This window comes from Phymastichus coffea, unplaced genomic scaffold (assembly GCF_024137745.1).
Source record: "Phymastichus coffea isolate CEN01 unplaced genomic scaffold, Cenicafe_Pcof_1.1 PCOF00054, whole genome shotgun sequence".
NCBI classification, from domain to species: Eukaryota; Metazoa; Arthropoda; class Insecta; order Hymenoptera; family Eulophidae; genus Phymastichus; species Phymastichus coffea.
Genome location: NW_026706865.1, coordinates 1,171,303 through 1,191,750, shown reverse-complemented (window position 1 = coordinate 1,191,750; position 20,448 = coordinate 1,171,303). Strand labels below are relative to the sequence as shown.

General features: G+C 41.3%; 1 protein-coding gene across 3 annotated transcripts in view; it reads right to left on the bottom strand.

Moving 5' to 3' along the window:
* Positions 1 to 20,448, bottom strand: part of LOC131665815 (dystrophin, isoforms A/C/F/G/H) — a 175,165-nt gene that overhangs the window by 129,088 nt on the left and 25,629 nt on the right. For all 3 annotated transcript variants that reach the window (XM_058937963.1, XM_058937964.1, XM_058937962.1), the window contains exons 33-34: positions 2,770 to 2,918; positions 2,416 to 2,514 (exon numbers count right to left, since the gene is read on the bottom strand). In XM_058937963.1, coding sequence (XP_058793946.1) covers positions 2,416 to 2,514; positions 2,770 to 2,918 — 248 coding nt within the window. The remainder of the gene's footprint in view (positions 1 to 2,415; positions 2,515 to 2,769; positions 2,919 to 20,448) is intronic.

Sequence of the window (20,448 nt, the reverse complement as noted above, 5' to 3'; positions counted from 1 at the left end):
ATAATGTAGCTAAAGAGAAGAAGAAGAAAAACTCTGGAGATACGCCAGGCCAATTGACATTATGGATTTCTCATGGCGCGCGACTACAGAGAATGATAAGAATCGAGACGAAATTGAATTTTTTACGAGGCTAAATAGGTTAAGATCGGATCGATGCTTCCTAAGGATTTATGGCTTGGACGCTAGATATCTTAAACATTCTTAAAGTTTTCGCTTTTTACGGAAGCAAACAGGCACACAGGCGTGCGCGTATAGTTTAATTAATCATCTTGTGCCTAGCACCAATGATTACTCAACTCGCTCGGTAAACAACTTTGCCTACTAGCTCCTAAAGTATGTATATACATCTATCCTATCTATCGTTATCGCCGTCGTACCTCTGTGCGCCTGAGACGTGCGACTAGTTCAAAGCGTTAATTTCAACCACTGCCACGGCTAATTGTCGGCAGCTTGAATGTATCTATGGGACGAAAACTCGACGTATCATCTTTTTTTCAAAATGACCATTTTACGTACGTGTTTCATATATCAATGAAAAAGTAATAAGCTTCTTGGCAATGCGTTACAATGAAAATGCCGAATAATTATAAAGTATTATATTACATTCGCAGTACACAAGTCGCGTGTCCTAGTCTCGTTCCGCGTTCCACGCATATTCGCTTTTAGCTTCCGCTATTGCTGCTGCTGCTATTACTACCCTGCCACACACACTTTCTCTATCTCTCCCTCGATTATCATGGCGTTTGATCTATACATCTCTTCTTCATTCTCTGTCTGATTAATCCTTTTCTCTTTGATATTCGTTAACTTGAATTTTTCGGATCTTATTTTTTTAGAGTGAGTTTTTTTCGTGACTATATCGAAATTAAAAGTCCTTCTACTGATGACTAGTTCTTTTTCTTTTTTGGACTTTTCGTTTTTGGAAAGGAATGTTTCGATGTGTATGTGCACTAGTTCCCGGAAAGGTTTCGAAAACGAGCTACTAAAAGAAAGCATGAAATAACTAAAAATCATATTTTTGATATAGAATACTAATCCATTCAATATGCTCAAATTAAATTGATTGATACGAAAGGCTCGTATGTACAAATTTTGCAAACCTTGTTATTTCTTGTTAAATTGCTCAGCAGCTTATAAGCTTTAAATCTCCAGCAACTCTGGGAACACGAGAAGCTTGGAGTTTTGCAAAAGCTTTCTCTCTGTTATAATTCACAAGCGTGTATTGAATTATATTGAACGGAACTTGGAGAAAAATTTTAACAACCAAATTCGGAACTTTCCGAATAAATTTTTCAAGCTTCTTGAACTTGGGAAGAAGAGCAACACTGACTAGCTTGTATCATTTGAAATGTAATTTATATGAAAACTTTTGTCTATTTTTGTCATTTTTTTCTCGCCAATACTGACATACAGACAATAAAAATGTATCTAATACCTGAAAAAAAAATCCCGCGTAAATCGTCATACTAAACAAGCGTAAATCGCCGCGTAATGGCCATAAATAAAATGAAATCGTTGCGTTATTGCAGCCAAACCTTCTGGGCCGTTCTAACGTATTAGTAGGAATTTCAGCTGACAGGTATACGCAGCTATACAGTATTAAAGCGTCGAAATACTGGCAGGCGCGCCGCGATGATATGACGTGCACGCCAAAACACAAGCTCTCAGGAAGTAGATACCTGCGACAGCCCTTGCGCTTTGCGTTGTACACGCGGGCTTTGATTGACGAGTCTGATCTCGTGATTCTTCTTTCCCCAATCAAGAAATTTTTTTCCGCGTTCATATAACGCCGCCAAGTTATTTATACATCTGCGCGAACAACTTTCCGCATTTTAATCTCGACTCGCGCAAGCGTTCTCTCGTATAAAATCACCTGCTGCAAATTTGAATTTCTAACGAAAAGCTCTAGCTCTTGACTTGCAAATTGCTGGGGAAGCGGAGGGCGACGATGATGAAGAAAGCGAGAATAAATGAGAATGCTACTTTACGAATGACACTGTTTTCGAATGGCGAAAAATGTTTACGCGAGGCATGTAGCGAAGTGCGGGGTCAATGAAACTTAAGTGCAATGACCCGTTAATCACCAGTGGACAACGACTGAATCTAGCTTTGCTAGGCTCGGTCGGTCACTTACCCTCTTAGAGAGTTGGTGCTGTCATCGAGACAGGCACCACGAAACGCGACGACTGTAGGTAACCGCGTTATCGGCTGTGCAGAATGCAAATGTTTGCCGCGGTGGAAAGGCAAATTGTACTCGAAACTACCGCTCAGATTAAACACTGAGAAAGTTTTCTTATTCGCGAAATTTCATGTTCGCTCTTTGATAGAGATCATCCGACTGGTGTCGGAGTTTCAGTAAGTGACTTTCGCGACCGATGCCAAAACATTTATTGATCGTTAAAACAAGTAACGCACCTTTTGCTTGTCAATGAGCTGGAGTATATTGTCGACATCACCGACGATGACAACCTGTTGACGTATCATGTCTTCCTTAGCTGCGAGCCAGTCGCGTATCTGAAAAGAGTATTCATTAGATAAATTGCGACCTAATTGGCACGTGTAATTTTATTGCCGATAATCTAACAAGTCTGCTTCCAAAATATTCATACTTTACTATTATTGTGATTATCGATTTTTAATTTTTGTTCATTACGAAAGCTTGCCAATGATCAAATCAAAGTCCGAGTTTGGTACCGGCACACTCATCCTATTAAATACTAGTAGTTAAGCTATGGTTCAGTCAGCCAAGGTGAAAAAAGCTAAGCTTACTCGAAGTAGCTGGCCGTCAGGCTGATTAGGCGTCGAGGCTGATAACGGGGTTGCGCTACTGGGGCTGCTGCTGCTGCTGCTGCTGGTTGTTGGGGCTGGCGAGCCGGTGGTTACTGCTGCGCCTACGTTCCTCTCGCGCTCTGCAACAACTTCAACAATGCGCAATTATGTAACGTTACAAAAATAGCTTCAAAAAATCCACGATCCACGAGCTGCTTCAATAGATATGTCGTCGTACAAATTCTAAGGGTAGAAGATTCTTTCTTTATTTTATCGTCGGAGAGGATTGATGAGATTATTTGGCCTATGATCGAGAACACGGAAACGAAAGTATCGATGATTCAGCAAACGAGTGTACCTTCAGCTGACGAGGAGCGCAAAAAAGCTGCGAGTAATCTACAAGTAGGAGTTCGATGTACAGAGATGTATGTCCGACGGTGCCACAAAAAAAATCTGTTTACGTTCCAAACAAAATCGTGTTGTTATACTAGTACATAGCGCAACAGCTGCTAAGTACTTAGAAAGAGTTTTTCAACTTGTGTAGGTACGTTCGCAGGGAAAAATTCGGTATCGGTTTTTTTACTTCCTTTTCCTATAACTTCGCTTATTTAACTTGGCCAAGTTTCTGATGGGATTCCGTAGGGTAAGCAGGTGGCTTTCTTTTTGTTTTAGACAGCTCGGAATCAATGTGAGTCTTTCGTTTTTCCCCACTGTTTTCATTGAAATTTATTCAATACGCAAGTTGTACCCCTACAGGAAGATCGAATTTCACGCAAGCACGACTTTGTTTTCTTCGTTATTTATGAGCGGTCGGCCGCAATCCAATGGGCAAATTTTGTTCGAAGGATGATGCCGGGATGAAAAATGTAAAATACATTTTCTCGACCGGAAAATCCAAAGCCTGAATGAAAAGTTATTCACCAGACAGCATCGTTGAAACAACCAAAATTCTTGAAATATCAACGCGTGTCTTGCAGCCGAAAGCCGTGCAAAAAATGCGGTTCACGCGTTCCAAACTACACGTAGTTATGCAAGCGCTCTCGTACTCGCGTCGAAAGACAGCAATTCGGAAAATTTACGAGTCCCTTTCTCCTCTCTGGAGGAGGCTTTTAATAAGAGTTCCATGCTTGTACCTCTCTAATTGTCTGTGTCCCAGCCTCTGCTGGAAGCTTCCTGGAAGTTAGGGAACTTGCGAGTTTCTCCAGCTTGATGTTGCTTTTATGTGTACTTTGGTTTCTATGCCGGCAAACTGGCGTAAGTCTTTTCCCTTTTTTGTGCGTCGTCTTTTTCACTGTACCACACTGTACGTTTCCTTGCCGGTAGTGAAAAGTTTTTCTCCGCGTGCTCTCACCAGGAGTGGGGCTCCTTTGCGTTTTCGAGGAAAAAGCGATGGCGGATTACGCGGGGAACTCACAGTTATCAAGCAATGCATTCTCATTGCGTTCGCATTCGTTGGAAATGAAACTCCGTTTTATACGAATATGCATGATTTCAAACGCACTCTACGCATACTGTTTCTGCAAATCGTTATTCTGCATTCGCAAAGCTCGAACGGTTACACGAACTCTAGCTTTCTCGCAAACTCGGAAATTATCGTCGCCGACATAGATAATTACCGGCGGCGCGTCGTAGTAATTAACTAGGTCGGCACTCGCACCATCGTAACGTTTATTAATTCCCCATATGTATAGCCTCTTGTAAATTGAACTTCGTGCGAAATTACACGCGTCGTCTAATTGAAGATGCCTCGCACACACATGCACACCCTCTCGCTTTACGTGCTATCGTGTCGTATGGTATAATTGCGCGGCAGCTGACTTACGTCGTCAGCGGCAACGTTGTTTAGTGTGTGTTTGTGAAACTAAACTCTACCTGTCGGCTGCAGTAATACAACTGTTTTGGTGGGTACATTGTTTGACGTTTTGAATATTAGTTTATAGTTTCATGTAATACGTTAACATTAATACACGTGGTTCTAATTTTTCCTAATAATTTGGTTGTTAACGAAAATGTGTGAGCGCGTACGTATGTACGTGCGTATGTGTGTATCATAGCGGTACTAAAACTGTTCAAGAAGTTCCTGACATTACGATCAAATATGAATCACAGGCATATTACTAAGTTTGCGTGTTACTAAGTCTATAAGTCGAATCGATCGTATAAAAGCATACGAAAGCTTTTATTTAAAAAAGAGATTATTATGCCAAAGATTAGTATTTTTTTCAATCGTAAGTTAGATAAATTAGCATGCAAGAGAGAAAATGATGAACTAGCCTTTGGCCTTACGAGCTCACTTAATAAAATGGCGACGAAGGTCAATTGAAGATTCAAAAAGTAAATCAGCGTATCTCATAATTATTCAACAGCAAGTGGCCAAGCCTCGTCGATTCAAAAGAAGAGGACTTTGTAGTGCGACGAAGATCAAAGCGCGTGCACTCCCGGTAAATAACCTATTGATTTGTTCCTTTCTCCTTTTCTCTTTGACGGAATCAATATTGTACTTTCTTGACGGCTTGCACACTTCTGCATTTACTTAGGACTCGCAGTCAGCCGGCGAAAGATGTAGCTTAGCTGGCCCGAGCGAGAGACGAGAAAAATTACTTCTGTGTTGCGCCGTACGTGAGACGAATCCCACTAAAGGCTATATTCGTGAAATTCAAGTCGAACGTAAAAATGTATCTTTACTCCGACGACTCGAGTAAGAGAGAAAGACCTACGTACTACTTTTTTCGTTCGATACTTTCTACTAAGAAAAGTCTTTTTTTTTATCGTTGTCTTGGCTATCAAAGTCGCGTGAGAAAATACAAGATTGGTGGCTTTCCTTTCATTTTCGCAGCGCGAGATGAGGCAAATCACGTGGGTATTGTTTCGATTTCATAACTCACTTTGCCCGAAAGCAAAGATGACCATTCAAATGTTGACTTATGTTGGAAAGTTTGCTTACTTGGAGAAACTTTCGATGCAACGGAAAGATGAATACAAAATTGATATTTCTTTCGAGTATCATTGAATATGACTGAAACTTTCTCGAAATCTTCTATTTAATCGACAACAGATATTCCAATTACAACCACAATAGCACTGGACCAATAACTCAAACTATTAACCATGAACAATTAAAAATCAACCTGCATAACACCTCAATATATCAATATATCAATGGCATACCATTCAAAATCCATATACTCCCTCAACCAATAGTGCAATTGCGGAATTCGACGGAAAATCAGGAACGACGAATGACCAAAGCAGCGTATAGCTCTCTCGCAAGATTAGACTTCCGTGTACACACGTATGCAGAGAGACGGGTGTCTATAGTGATCTCTTGGACAAATGCCAAATCGTTGAACGCGCGCACACATACTCACGTGCGGTGGACTCTGTGCATAAGGAATATTTTCTTCCGCGAGATCTATAGTTGCTATATACGACGGATGCAGAGTGAAAAATGAATCAGTCCGTGTGTGATTATGCGTGTGTGATTGACGAACTTTTTAGGCTGCTGTTAGGATATTCATTTTTCTCCTTTTAAGAGAAGGAGAGATCAGTCAGTTGATTTTTGTTGATATTAACACGAAAATAAGTTTTTTATCGCTCCACAAGCTTTGGCGGCAGTCGATGATTTCTTCACATCCAAAGAGGTGTTTGTAATGTTTAAGATTTTTAACTTTCCAATAATGTATTACATCAGATAATGGGTAACCATTTTTATTTATTCCTGAGTTACCTACAATTTTTTAGTAGTTTATTACACTTTAAAACTACAAAGTGATAAAACTACGAGTGTCAGAAATATATAAACGCAGTTTCAAGAATAAAGTTTGCACTGGTTTATGCACAGCTAGAAAAATATTGAGATCCCAAGTGAGTACAGTGGACTGTGTCAAGAAAAAAGCTGATAGTTGTTTATAAAAATGTACACCAGCAGAGCGACCTCTTTTGATTGTCAATCTCATTGTCAATAAAATATCCAAATAATAGAACATTAAAAAGGGGTCCTTTTCATGCTTACTCTTTTTTTCTCTTATTCTCATGAATTGTTTTAATGAAACTTTGGGATATAAAATGTGCTAAGCTTTTTTCCTGGTATTTTACCTCCACGAGTTTTATCCCTGTTTCGCGAATTGTACGTACTACTACCGAAATTGGAAAATTCTTTTGGCTTTTTAAAAAAAGATACGAGGCGGAATATGGGCATTTTTGTTTTCTTGTACCGTTGCACTTTTTTTTACAAAAGCGATGATGCGGAAATAATTCGAGTTCTATTGTTCGCAGAGCACTAAAAAAACTACGTGAAAAAAATACGAATGATAGCATTTTTATCCAATTTCACGCTTTGTTTGTTGGATTATCAATAACAGTCAGTTCAGTCTGCATCTGAAAGTCAATTTCCGCTAAATTGTTTCGACTTCCATTTATTTGTAGGCAAGAGGATCCGGCACTGACAATACACTAACTATATTTCAGTCGACTATCTCTTCAAAACGATTCCTTTTCTTTCATCCACAAAGATATTAATTATATCATTAATAAGTCCCACCATGAGAGCATTATATCCCCCCGGCAGTCAAAATCTCGACAACTAACAGCTGGCACCAAGAGAAAGTAAACTAAATTCCATGCAACAATCGAAACAACAAAAAATCTTTTTTTTGTTTTCCACTGACGGGCGAACGATAGGACGCAAATATCCAATAACCGAAAAAGCACCACAGGCACGCAAATCCGGAAACAGGGTGGGAGTAGAAGCGAGATAGGCTAGAGTTATCCTCAACGTGTGTGTGCATGTAACCTCGGTTTTGCCGTGATAATGGACGCCCTAGTCAGAGAGAGGGAGAGAGAGAGACAATGCAACGGCGTTAACGTCGTTATGTGGAGATGAGCGCGCACCACATTGCGGACGAAGAGAGAGAGAGAGAGAGAGAGAGAGAGAGAGAGAGAGAGAGGAGGGGGGGGGGGTACATTCACGCTTGTGCAGGGTTTAATGAGCACTTTTATTTGCTACTGCTGATTCTCTCGATTATACCACACCTACGCTCGACTATAGACCCTTTAGTATATGGTTTATTTAATCGTGCGTGGAATGGAAATTTTTTATCAGATATGCAATTTCGAGTATACATTTGTTAGATTTTAATTTGTCATAATGCTTACATTGACAATATCTAAATCATATATTCGGATTTAAACTGACAAGCGATTTTATGATAATAAATCTCTTTTAATGATACCCTGGATCGTATTACACTGCCTAACTTGCTAACAGAAAATTCGATTGTTTCATCTGGCGTTGCATCACTTTTTCATCAAATTATTTCTCGTTGCATCGTAAAATTTGTATTACAAATGATTAACTACCCCGAACAATATTCGGGAATACGAAAAAAGAAATGGTAATTAAAGCAAAGTAAAGAAAAGGCTTGAATGAACTAGAAATCCGGTTCTAAAGATAATCGGATGTGCAGGATTGATAGCATTAAATGCGATTTGAGCAGATGGAGTGCTAGAGATTCAGAGAGCATGGCCAAAGGGAGGCAATGAATAGAACTAGGATTAGGCAACCGCAGCACAATGTTTTATAATCAAGAATCGAGCGTGAATTTGAGTTGCACTATACGCGCTTAACGTTTGCCGCGCGCGTTTGCCTGCGCTCTCTCTTGCTTCGGTTCCCCTTCGACTTGAGTCATTTCGTATTGATAAAAAGCCGTGAAGCTTTGTCGAATCCTATTTGACGCCGCATTAACCTTGCCGTTGCTCAAGTTCACGCTTATCCGGGGAATACATACGGCCAATTGAAATGTATAGAATAATTGAGTGGCGAATAATCAATGACACTGCTCGAGCTTGATTTCGCTGATATACAGATTTTTGTTGAAATCTCTATTCGCTCACTACGGGCTATATATTAACAGAGCCGGTGAAAAATAGGTTCTGCAAGTAGCCATCGACGACCAAAGATTCAACGAAATCTCCAACAATATATGTCATCAAATTGAATGGACCAATAAAACAATAACAAGAAAGCTATTCAGCAAGAAAGGAAGAAAATAGCTTTGCGTGCAATATTCAAGCGCATCTCGATCATATATTTCCGTCCAATCGATCGTGCCATATGTTATATATAACAGACAGGGCCAATGCTAATTATCGTTACGGCAATATACCTTTTGAGCCTACAGAGGGTTCTCAATTCCTTAACAATTGTGCTGTTCGCCCTGCTGGCTCTGCCGGGGATTAAATGCCGCGGGCGAATTTCACGGATGAGGGAGGTTTGCAAGCAGACAAGAAAAAACAACGACAGATTTATTGGCGATTTACAGCCGGTAAATACACGCGTAAGGGCCGGAAAAAGTGCGCTGCTACTAGATCAGCTTGGAATGTATTTACTACTGGACAGTAGCTTTTAAGACTCATCTGAGTTATCAACTGCAATGTCTTACTTTTCTTTCGTTCAGGATTATGCATCATTTGTCATACACATTTTTTTTATTACGTATACGTGAATAATTGCAGCAGACGAACTGCAATAAAATGCTCAATCTATTAAACTTGTCCTGATCTGACTTTTATTCAATTAAATTGTTCCACAATAGTATTTGAACTAATCAACAGAAAAAGCAACATATTTGGATGCTGATGTTCTTAATATAGTCAAGTGGGATATTAGAGGCTCGGTTGTAAACGTTTAAAGAGGTTTAAATATATTATTTTCTTGCTCCTGAACGATATTCTCATGACATGAATGTTTATACACTACAATAGTCATACGGAAATTCATCCGAAAAGTGCAAAATATAACATCGTTAACGAGAAAAAAAAGCAAGCTTTGCAAACAAATTTCCAAAATAGCATATCGGCGTGACCTGCAAGTTCGAAAACAGGAAAAGCAGCAAAAAAGACGTACTCTTTAAATTTTGCCTCTCGAGAAATCAAGCCAAGCGAAATTTGAGGCATGGATGATGTGCGACCGCACATCTGTAAATATACGACTGAAATCGAAACCAAAACCACGATGAGAGGAAGAGAGGGGAGAGAGAGAGAGAGAGAGAGAGAGAGAGAGAACATGTGGGCAGCAAACAGAACGCACAGGTACCTAGCTCTCCTTTCCCTCGAAATCAATATTTGCTCGATACGCTGCCGCTGCCGCTGCCGCCGGCAGAGGTAGTGAAGCACTTTTCTCTCTCTCTCTCTTATTCCGTACGACATGCAAAAAAGGGGGTTGAGACCGCTTTTTTTCAAGTCTCGCTGCTGGTGTTGATTTTTCACGAAGGGGTTGATTCGGAAAGCTTGATACTTGGCATGTAATTAAAACTGCAGCTCTTGCGGGGAGACCTCTCTCTCTCTCTCTCTCTCTCTCTCTCTCTCTCTCTCTCTCTCTCTCTCTCTCTCTCTCTCTCTCTCTATCTCTCTCTTCCATTCTTTTAACTGCAGGGAAGCTTGGTTTTGACTTTTGACGGAATCCCCTTTTTTCAAGTGATCAGCCAAGCTGCTTGAATATTAGAAGTGAAACAATTTTTTCATTTTTTCGAGACAGATTTCCACTCACTCCATCTAAAATATGAAGCCATGCGATACATTTTTTATGAGAATGTGTGCAAAATAATAAATAGCCAACATAGGCTGCTGAAAATATTGTCTAATCTGCTGGTATCGGGAAATATTAAAAACGAAGAATTATTGAATAGTAAATGCAATATCTATTGACCTTTTCACGTAAAAGGTACCATTGAACATCACTACATTAAACCTATAACAATTTCTAATTACACTTATGCAAGATAAATACAAGAAAACCCGCGAACGTTGAATAAAGTTGACCAACATGTGCTTTACTCTGAAAAAACAACATTGTAAAATTTAATGTCAACGAAATAAAAGCAGCGGAAAGTCAAAACAAATATGCGCACGTGAAAACACAGTCGAACGAGCAAGACAAACCGTCCTGCAGTATAATCGTGCTCAGCCACAGCATCGACAACAGCCACGAGCAAACACCATACGAGCAGAATAAAAAGAGCGGCGCGTCGCGAATATATTAGACTGAAGCAAAGGTTGAAAATTCTAGCGCAGTAGCAGCAGCTGCTGCTCCCATCAGCGGTAGCTAGCCACGAAGGGTGTGAACCCCCTCGAAAAGCTTGGCGCGAAAGCTCTCCTCCGACCCCTCGAAGACGCCAATGAATGGCACACGTGACTTCCGTATCCAAAGAATTTTTTTCTTCTTCGATACGCGAGGAGGGCGAAAGATGTCTTTCGCCCTCCTTTCAATCTTTGGGCGGATGCCACGCTGTGGTCTCTCTCGTATATTAGGCGCACTTTTCGGGGGGATACTACTGGCGCTTGGCGTTACGTAGCGTCGTTTGCTCGTTCCCGTGCCGAAATACAAGTGGAGACAAATTGTTTTTTAGATCGTCCAATAAATTGTTCGTCGGCTTGTAAGAACTTGCAAATCCGTCGGCGTATCTACATTACACAAACGGCAAACCAACGCGATAACCTAGCCTCGTTGTCACCGCGTGCGATACAGAAAACTACAATGGATTGTTATTACTGCGTTTCCAAGCTGATCTCACTGGTACTGCTCGCTCAATAGCCAGTCGTTCTACACGCGTGCAAAAAATCACAAGTTCCACGTAAGAAAAAAATCGCTAATACTCTCTTACGTGTTTCGTGCGAGCCTCAACGTCCCGTGATTATGAAAAGCAGATCTCTACTCTGCGTCATATCTGATGACAATTATATGTTTATGAGCACCGTGCACGAAACTCGGTCTAGCTATTACACTGGAATTAGATGTGTAGACCATGGGCTTTGAAACCTACACGAATTAATCTCACTGTGCTCAGCCTAGTATGTATTATTTTGAGTTGATAACCCCTCGAAATGCGATCGTAACTTTTTCTCAATTAGTTTTGATATGACGTGAATGATTACCGACGCAATTTTTACGAATAAAGCATCAAAGCTCATACCAATCGTACCTAAACTATCCATCTTCGTCATCATCATCGAGGAAGTTATCATTATCGTCGTTAAAATGTGAGTATCAACTGAATCGTCAAAACGAGAACACAGCCACAATTCACTTCATTTTTGCGGAAACTCGCCGGCGGAAGCCATTAAAATCTCATTACCTCTCCCACCTTTCTGTAAGGCTCGTATATATAGTTCTTAAGCAGCTCGCGAAGCTGCATTTTTCAATGCTCGCGGACGCCGCAAATCCCAGCTAATCGAGTAGGGAGCGCAACGTTATTTGCTCTCTTTCTTCACACTAGCGGACACGCTTCATCGTCGTAGCTGACTAGGTGAAGATCCGAGGGAAAGCTTTCTTTTCGAGTCGAAGCAAAATTGAATAAACTGAGAGTAGCAGCTGCTTACAATGCCTATACACTAATAACTTGCCATTAGTAGTGCTTCCGAAGATATATCTTCCGTTAGGTGAAATTCCACCCAGCGTAAGTAGATTATACGAGTAGAATCTTGGCAGGAGCAGCTGCTTTCTCGGTCGCTGGAGCCTCCAACTCGAGATGCCTTACAAAACACCGGAAAAAAAGTCCTCCATCGCGCGGTTAGCTCGCCTGTCATCAAGATCGTTACAAACTGGAGTTTGAGTTCGAGCAACTAATCGCTTTCCAAAAGTTCGGCCCCGCGGCGTCGCATGATAATGAGACGCCGACCTAATTTTCAAAAGTTTTCACACACACAGCTGACGAACGATTTGTCGTCAGCACACAATTGCAAATCGTATCATCAAACATCATCCTCAAACACAATCAAATCATTAAAATATATATGTATGTATGTCGTGTGCTTGTGAGTAATCAATCAAACGCAAGAGCTGATGAATACAGGCAGTGTTATCCCGCTGGGCTTATCAACCGATCCACCAGTCGCGCGTGGGGCTTATATTATGCTTCGATTATCTCATGGGAGTTTGCGATTATATTTTATGAAAAGAGTAGAGTTGAGTAGATATTGATCAACTTTCACATAAAGCTGATTTATTTATTTGTCTTGGGTAGAAGGTCATTTATAGTTGATTGAGATGAAGAGCAATCGGTTTATGTAGTAGAGGGATTGAATTACGTTGGAGACGTATTGTCGACTCGCGTTAGTTGAGGACTCTTCGTTGATCGAGCTATTTCATAAAATTCACTCTGCTGATCTCGGCTCGTGCTGCAAAAGTGCTTTTCGACATCTTCGACATAAAAGTACAATAAGTGTGTATCGATATCACGCATTTATCCAAATCTCCGTTAGCGCGTAAGGGAAAACAAAAGAACAAGTCGCTTCGAGACTGCGGTCTCGCGTATAAAAGACTTCAAACAAACAGCGCTCTAGTCCAAAATCAACGAGAGTGTAATTAAGTTTGGTCCTCGTGTAGTCACGCGCTCGATTAATTATGAGTTCTCGGTCTCTCTTTTTTTCCCTTGTTCGTCCGGAGGGTTGCGGCGTTAATTTACCTATCACGCGTAAGCAACTCGATCGATATTGAACTTTTTTTTTCAAAATATGATTATTGATTAATCAAGCGCGAGTGAGGTGTGAATTTTGCGGAGCGAGAGCTACTCGGTCAAGAATGAAAATAGCGCGTTGCATTTTCGAAAATTGAAGCGTACACACTTGCGTAAATTAATAATTCTCGCCAAACGCACACCAGTTGAACAAAAAAAGCTATTTCAATATTGTGAAAACGCGAAAATACGAAATCCGCCACTACCTGAAACATCCATTCTCAATCTCTTCTCCAAATTTCAGCCGCACATTAAACCAAAGCCGTTCAAACAAACAAAAAATAAAGCGTCTTTTTTTTCTCTACGCCTTTGAGTCGCTCACTTTGACTGTAAAACTCAACAAAAGCGCGGAGAAATAGGCCATGCGTCCGGCTGTTTTTAGTTCCAACTCGTACAATGGGAGCTCGCAGAAAAAATTCGCTTTTGTGAAAAAAGAAGAAAAGCAGCTCACGGAGAGCTACCTTTAACTAGAAATTACACTGGGAAGTCTGTGCACTATATACGCTGTTTAGTTGATGAGGGGTGAATGACCGCGGAGCCTGCAGCTGGTGTCAACGAAGCGAAAGAACTAGGTGAATCTTTAGTGTGTAACCGACTCATCGATCGTTTGTTCTTGTGCATTTACGTGTTGCATATTGTCGCGTGCTCAGGCTATAAGCGGCTTAACCAACTCTTAAAAAACACTAGCGCCGACGTCCTTATACACAACTGTTTGCGTGCGGTCGTCAAACGACATTAACATTTATCACCGTGCTCGTAAAGTCCAACTGTGCGCATACTAGATTTCCATGAAGCTCCCTCATTTCGTGAGCAAAGCTTCGAGTTTGTCTTAGGTGCGAATAAAGCTCCTGACCGAACTTCAATATGAAGAAGATAAAAGTTGTCTATGTAGTTACGCCAAACTTTCATGCCTCGGAACTATTGGAATTCAATTCGTCATATCGCAAATGTGTTTACCATTGGGCTATTGATAATTCCTCCCTGCTACGCCAAGTTTTGGTGATATATGGGGAAACGGGCAATCTATTTTGAATAATTGATTTTACGGCAAATGGCAAACGATCAATTGGAAAATCATCAAACAGTAGTGGATACACAGCTCTGAAATGGATGAAGTGCAGCGGGTTTTCTGGAAAACTTCAGCACAATTCAGCGCAAGCAGGCGTCGATCAAGGAGACTAAGCGGATGACTAGCTTAAGCAATCTAATATCCATCAAGGGAATCTCGGCCTCGGTAAACGTAAGACACAAGCAGAGAGGCATACGTGCACGAATAGCCTTGGCTTAATCGATTGCCGGGCTGCATCCTGCCAAAGGGAGATTGCAACATTTCCGAAATTGCCTCCGCCATCGAAAAAGCCTAATCTTCTGCCGGCGATCTACAGCGCGAAAATTGCTGCACATTGATTCGAGACAGCAACCATTCTTCGTCATTGCAAGAGAAGCAGTTAACAGCCGGGAGCGCATTGTTGGCAAAAGTCGAACTCACCAAGATAGCATAGTTTGGAAAACTCATCAGTGTTACGTAACGGATGTTGAACTCCCCAACAAGAGAAATGTCTTACGACAAAGAGGATGTAATAATGGTCTTTGCTTTGGCGATCAATCGATCACACACTCTCTTGATTTCGATGTCTCTCTACGCAAAATGATACAGCGAGCAACAATGCAGATTAGCTTTGCAACAACGGCTAAAAAACGAAACGAGGTAAAAACTTGGCCGAAGCCTCCAGCGTCCAGCATGACAAGGAGTTAATTCAAGAAGGAGAGCGCACAAAAGGCATCGGTAGGCAAATTAGACAATTATAAGGAAACAGCACTTTGGAGCGAGCGACACGCGTAACTGGATAACCTGGGTAATATCCGTGATTAAAGCGGCCGACGAAATGACGCGAAATCGAGAGACAGAGGGAAGGAGAGAGAGAGAGTTGAAAGCGCGTCAGCTTGCTCGCCGGAGGCACTTATTCGGCGGAGCTGATTAATCTCGCTGCTGTTACTTCGGGCGAGGAGGGCGCACGAGTTGATGGAAATCGTCGATGTGCGCTAGTTATTTGACGAATAACTCGAGTGCGGATGTTTGTTTGCGCGAGGCATTTGTGAGCACACTAGAGTAGGCAAACGGGTGCGGCCTCGCCGAAGAAAAGGAAAGGCTCGCTCACACGACTGCCGCAGTTGTGGACAAGTAGAGAAGCATCAGCTTGGAGAGCGTAGCAATCAGTCTTGGGCCTTGGTCTTGGATCGACAACGGCGGCCAGCACGCGGGCTTCGATTTTCCGCCAGGCCGGCCTCGCGCAACAGCTGCTGCGCGCGAGGCAAAGCCAAAATCATGCCCGCTCTCGTGCTCTTCATTAATATCAGCAAACTTTTCCTTTCTGCGAATTTTTTCAAAGACCCAGGTATAACTAACGAGACGAGAAATTGGATTTACAAGGGCGCATGCGCTTTGTGTGTATATTGAAACCGATAGCTCCGAGGCGAAAGAAATTATACGAGAGAGAAAAGTAAGTTATTGCGCTTGGCAGACGCCAGCTTTTCTTCTTCTTTCCTTTTTCCTTTTAAAAGGCTTGAGAGATTTTCTGTGGCCAAAGGGAATACTATTATTCTACTACTTTTAAACGCTACCATTCCGACATTGACGTCGAAAGAGCGAGAGAGAAACAAAACTACGCGGACTGGCTGCAAACAAGCAAGTAAAACCGGTCATACGCACTTTTGTCAATGAGGAATCGATCAATCGCGAAGGAGCTACTGCTGACCAAAAATTACCTGTGAACCCATTAATCGTTCGACGCAAAGTACGTCAACCTCGTTCGGTGACCCGTAGAAAAAAAAGGAAAGGTACGAGCCGCCAAATCGATAAGTCATATACGACGAAAAAAGGGAGAGTCTCGCTTGCGCGCGTGCGTCTATTCTTCTCTTTCCGTCCCACATTTTCTTCTACTTCCGCGGCGCAAAGTAATGCTGCTCCCAGATTGCTCAGACTCGGCGTGTAGTAGTTTCATTTATTGCGTGAATTCAAATCGTTTCTTCTTCATTTTATTTATGGTAGGCTTCAATGCAACTAACGATAACGGTTATGGGAAGAATATCTTTTCCTTAATTTCGGATGGACAGCGTATCGCCGAAATGAACATTTATATAAATCCCTTTATTGCAGAAACGTCGACGCCAGCTTTTTCTCGCGGAAAAATAACAACTTGGAAAAAATGCAGGTTATTCCCGCACGAAAAACAATAATCTCGACGAGGAACTGTAATACCACTCGTAATTTTTTAGCTCGAGAGAGAAAGAAAAAAATGTATATCCCAACGCGCCGTCAGCTTGCGGAGCTCGACACAAGTACATTTAAAACAGCGTTGAAGCCTTGACGAGAGAAAAGCTCAAGCTTGCACGTAATATGTCTTTTGTATACATGCGATAAGCTAAGCTTTCACCAGAGGAATTTTGAAATTATTTGCGACGAAAATCCCAACTAGGAAGTGCTTTTCTTACAAATTGAAAAAAAGGGGAAAGTGTGACACTTCTCATCATCTGTGCATACACATATACGCGCGACACGGTTCTTTTTTTCCAATCTACTCGTCCCTTTTCATCTTTCTCCATTAACCGTCTCGCTTCTTTTTTCTCGCGTCGCGCGCCACGCGAGAAAAGAGAGCGTTCGCTCCCTCTAATTCACTTTGGCACCCTTTCACTCTTTATTTTTATGTGCACGATCAACTTATCCTTTCTCCTTCTCTTTTCGTCGATGACGAAAGACCGCTCCCTTCTCATTTGACCAATCAATCCACGGCAAATGTTTTACGAGGAATCAAGCCAGCGTCGAATGACACAAAGAAAAAAAGTATATTGGAATTGGACATATGTTACCTTTTGCCATATCTCTCTTTTTGATGGGCAAATTCATTTATCATCCGAAACAATTTTCCGTATTTTACTCTTGGTTCATTCGGTATTTATTAAAAAATAAAGTAAATATTTATACAAAAAAAATAGAGAATTTAGAGGTAGCAAAGGCCATCCCTTAAATAAATCAACAACTCTATTCCATCCAACGTTTCCCTGATTGTGTTGTTAGTCACTTTAGGGAACTAAAATTAAATTAAACAATAAATTATTTATTGATAATACTTATGGCTATCTATACTTTATACACTTGCATAATGGAATTAGAATTGGTTTACTAAGAATCACATGTCACTTAAACGTATCAGTGGTAAAACCACGTTGTCAAATTAGTACTGTGTCCAATATTACGGTAAATGTTATGCACCAAATTTATTGCAAAGCTTGACTAGAGATAGTAATTAGGCTACCGCTGCTACCGCTAATATATATATAATCAGTAAATGTTTTTATCTTCCGCAGGTGAAGTGTGTTCGTTTCACTGTAAAAACGCAGTCATGCACATTCAATATCCGCCACTCGTTATCGGTATACATACTCGTATATATAATAATTTTCCACAACGCGGAAAATCCAATTCGCCAAAGTTATATCTACAAATGTGTACGACTACTTCGACTATTAATGACCGTAATAGTGATAGTGTAACTAATTACTAAAAAAGAAGGAACGGTAAGAGTTATTCGATCTATATTTTCCTCTTCGAAAGTGGATTCAATATACCGGATGCTCTCTACATGTGGGCCAAGTTTTTTTTCTTTCTTTTTAGTACAGCAGAAGCTTCTTTGGCGATGAATAGCTTAAAGCGCTCTATTTTATGATATCAGTATCTTTCTGCAAAATGGACACGTTTCGTTTAGGGTCAAATAGAAAAAACAGAAAATGTATCGAATGGTTTTAGTATTTGTATTTTTAACGAAATTCTTGTTATCGTACACTTTTTGCTTGTATATTCGATAGTTTATGCTTCAGTATAGTTTTCAACCAAACTTTTCACTCTAATCATCGTTCGCCGACAAATTTCTCGCGCGAGAAATTCAATGACGATATCGATTATTACAAATCACGTAAAATGTGTATTTCCTGCCTCTGGCATGCTCTATTTCTGTCGGGAATCTCGCAGTGCGAGCAACTGACCTATATACAGAATAATATGAAAAACGGACGTGTGCAGCACTTCTCTCTTTCCCCTCATACGTTCATTGCTTCAAAAAAATTAACCGATGAGTTATTAATACAAGTGCCCATATTTTAACGACTGATCGTGCGAGAAAAAATTCTCGTATTATTTATAGAGATCTGACTTTTTGTACTGACAATAGAATTAATCAATCCATAACGAGCGGATGCACATCAAGGATTTTTTTCTGTTCGAAAAAAAGTAAGCCTCTCGAGAGCAATTTAATCTTTTCTTTTTTTTCCTTCTCGTTAATCGTCTCGAGATCAAAAGTCTAGAGCAAGCCTGATACAAAAGCCTTGCTATATAAAATTTTACAAGCTATTATCGATTCTTTTGATCATTCATTAATAATCTGCCCTAGTTGTCTATTTTGAAGTGACTTGTCGCACACACTTCTGTTTCTAGACCGCGTGCTAAAGTTTCTAACATCGGCAGTAGTGGTTTTATTTTTGTCAACGCTGATCGATATTTTAATACATAATACGCCGCTAAGCGTTATGATATCGAAGTAACTGAGCAGCTTGAAATTCGCGCGCATTCATCAATTCGTTCCTGCGCTTCCAAAATGAAAAAGCAACGCACAATGCATACGCTTTCTGAAAAGGCGTACCGGCCGGTACACGATGCGCGCGTATCGTAATAATGCACGCGGCGCCCGCATTGTACTCACGTGATGCCGTTCATAATTCAGCCGCTGCGTTCTGGCACAGTTTGCGCAGCGCACGTGCAAGAAAACTCAGACGCACGCACACATGCACAGATAGTAAACGCACGATCACCAAAAAAATCTTCACCCGCACAACACATGCACTGGAGTCTGTATGAAATAACAGCACTTCTCGAAGAGCAAGAAGGAAAACGTGAACGCAGTACCCGTGCGACCGTGTCCAGGGCTGTACTGACGTGCGCAACCCCTCGGCTCGGTAGCAGTAGGTAGGTAGAGAGATGAGGGGTGGATTTGTGTGTGTTCGTGTTTCTCTCTGCGGAGAAGGGGAAGGCGCTCTCTCTAGCTCTCTGGAATGGGGGAAAAGCGGGGTTGGAGAATAAACTCCGAAACAAAGATGACAGCCTTTCTGTGTGTGTGTCGGAGTTGCAGTTATTAGAACACGATTCTCACACTGCTCGCTCACCTGTATGTGTCTGTGTGTGTGTGTGTGTGTGTGTGTGTGTGTGTGTGTGTGTGTGTGTGTGTGTGTGTGTGTGTGTGTGTGTGTGTGTGTAGATCTGTTATTGAGCGGTACTTGAATGATCGTTCTGTTGGGCGAGAGTGAGATTTTTCTCCTCGTCTTTCTTTCGCCAATGTTTTTAGCAAAGCAGAAACGGCAATACCAATGAGCAAGTATCGCGAAGGTTCATCTTTCTCAGGTATTTTCCAACAATACGCAGCAAAAATTTTCCCGACTAGAATTCGAAAAGAAGGAAAGAAAGTTTGCACAAGGCCAAGGGAGAAACTGCCAAGGTATAAGGAGGATAAATGCGAACCTGCAAAATGTAAACGAAAGTAAGAGAGAGAGGAAGAGGAGGGGGAAGGAGAGAGAGAGAGAGAGAAAGCGAGAAGTTTAAGGGAGATAAGCGACAAGCGAGAAATATCGCCACAATTTGAGCGTCTACGCGTGCGTTCGGGGAGGAGAGCGATGATCGAGAATCGTTGTGAAATTTCTTTCTCTAAAAATTCTCGACTACTTTGATAAATGTTGAAGAATTAGTCTGTAATGTATATGTTGTCGAGGGGACGCTTAATTCCTAGTGATTGCGATGAAAATTTACAGCTGAGCCATTGCGTCGTCCCGTACTCTAACAAAGCAACCGAACTTTACAAAAGATTTAAAAGCCAATTCTGAAGAAGCTCCAAGAATAAATTACAAATAAAAAAAGACCAATCGGAGTCGTTTATGATAATTCTCGCAGCACTCTTACTCTCGTCGACCATACATATCCCTGAAGACACATCCTCTGCGTGTGTATAGTAAAGGTAGAGGGGATCCTCGCGCAGGCGTCGAGCTTGAAAACCCCTAACGCGCTCTCTCTCTTTCTCGCTCCACCGCCGGCGGTCAATGTCACTATATGCTCGCAGGGAAGTCTCTC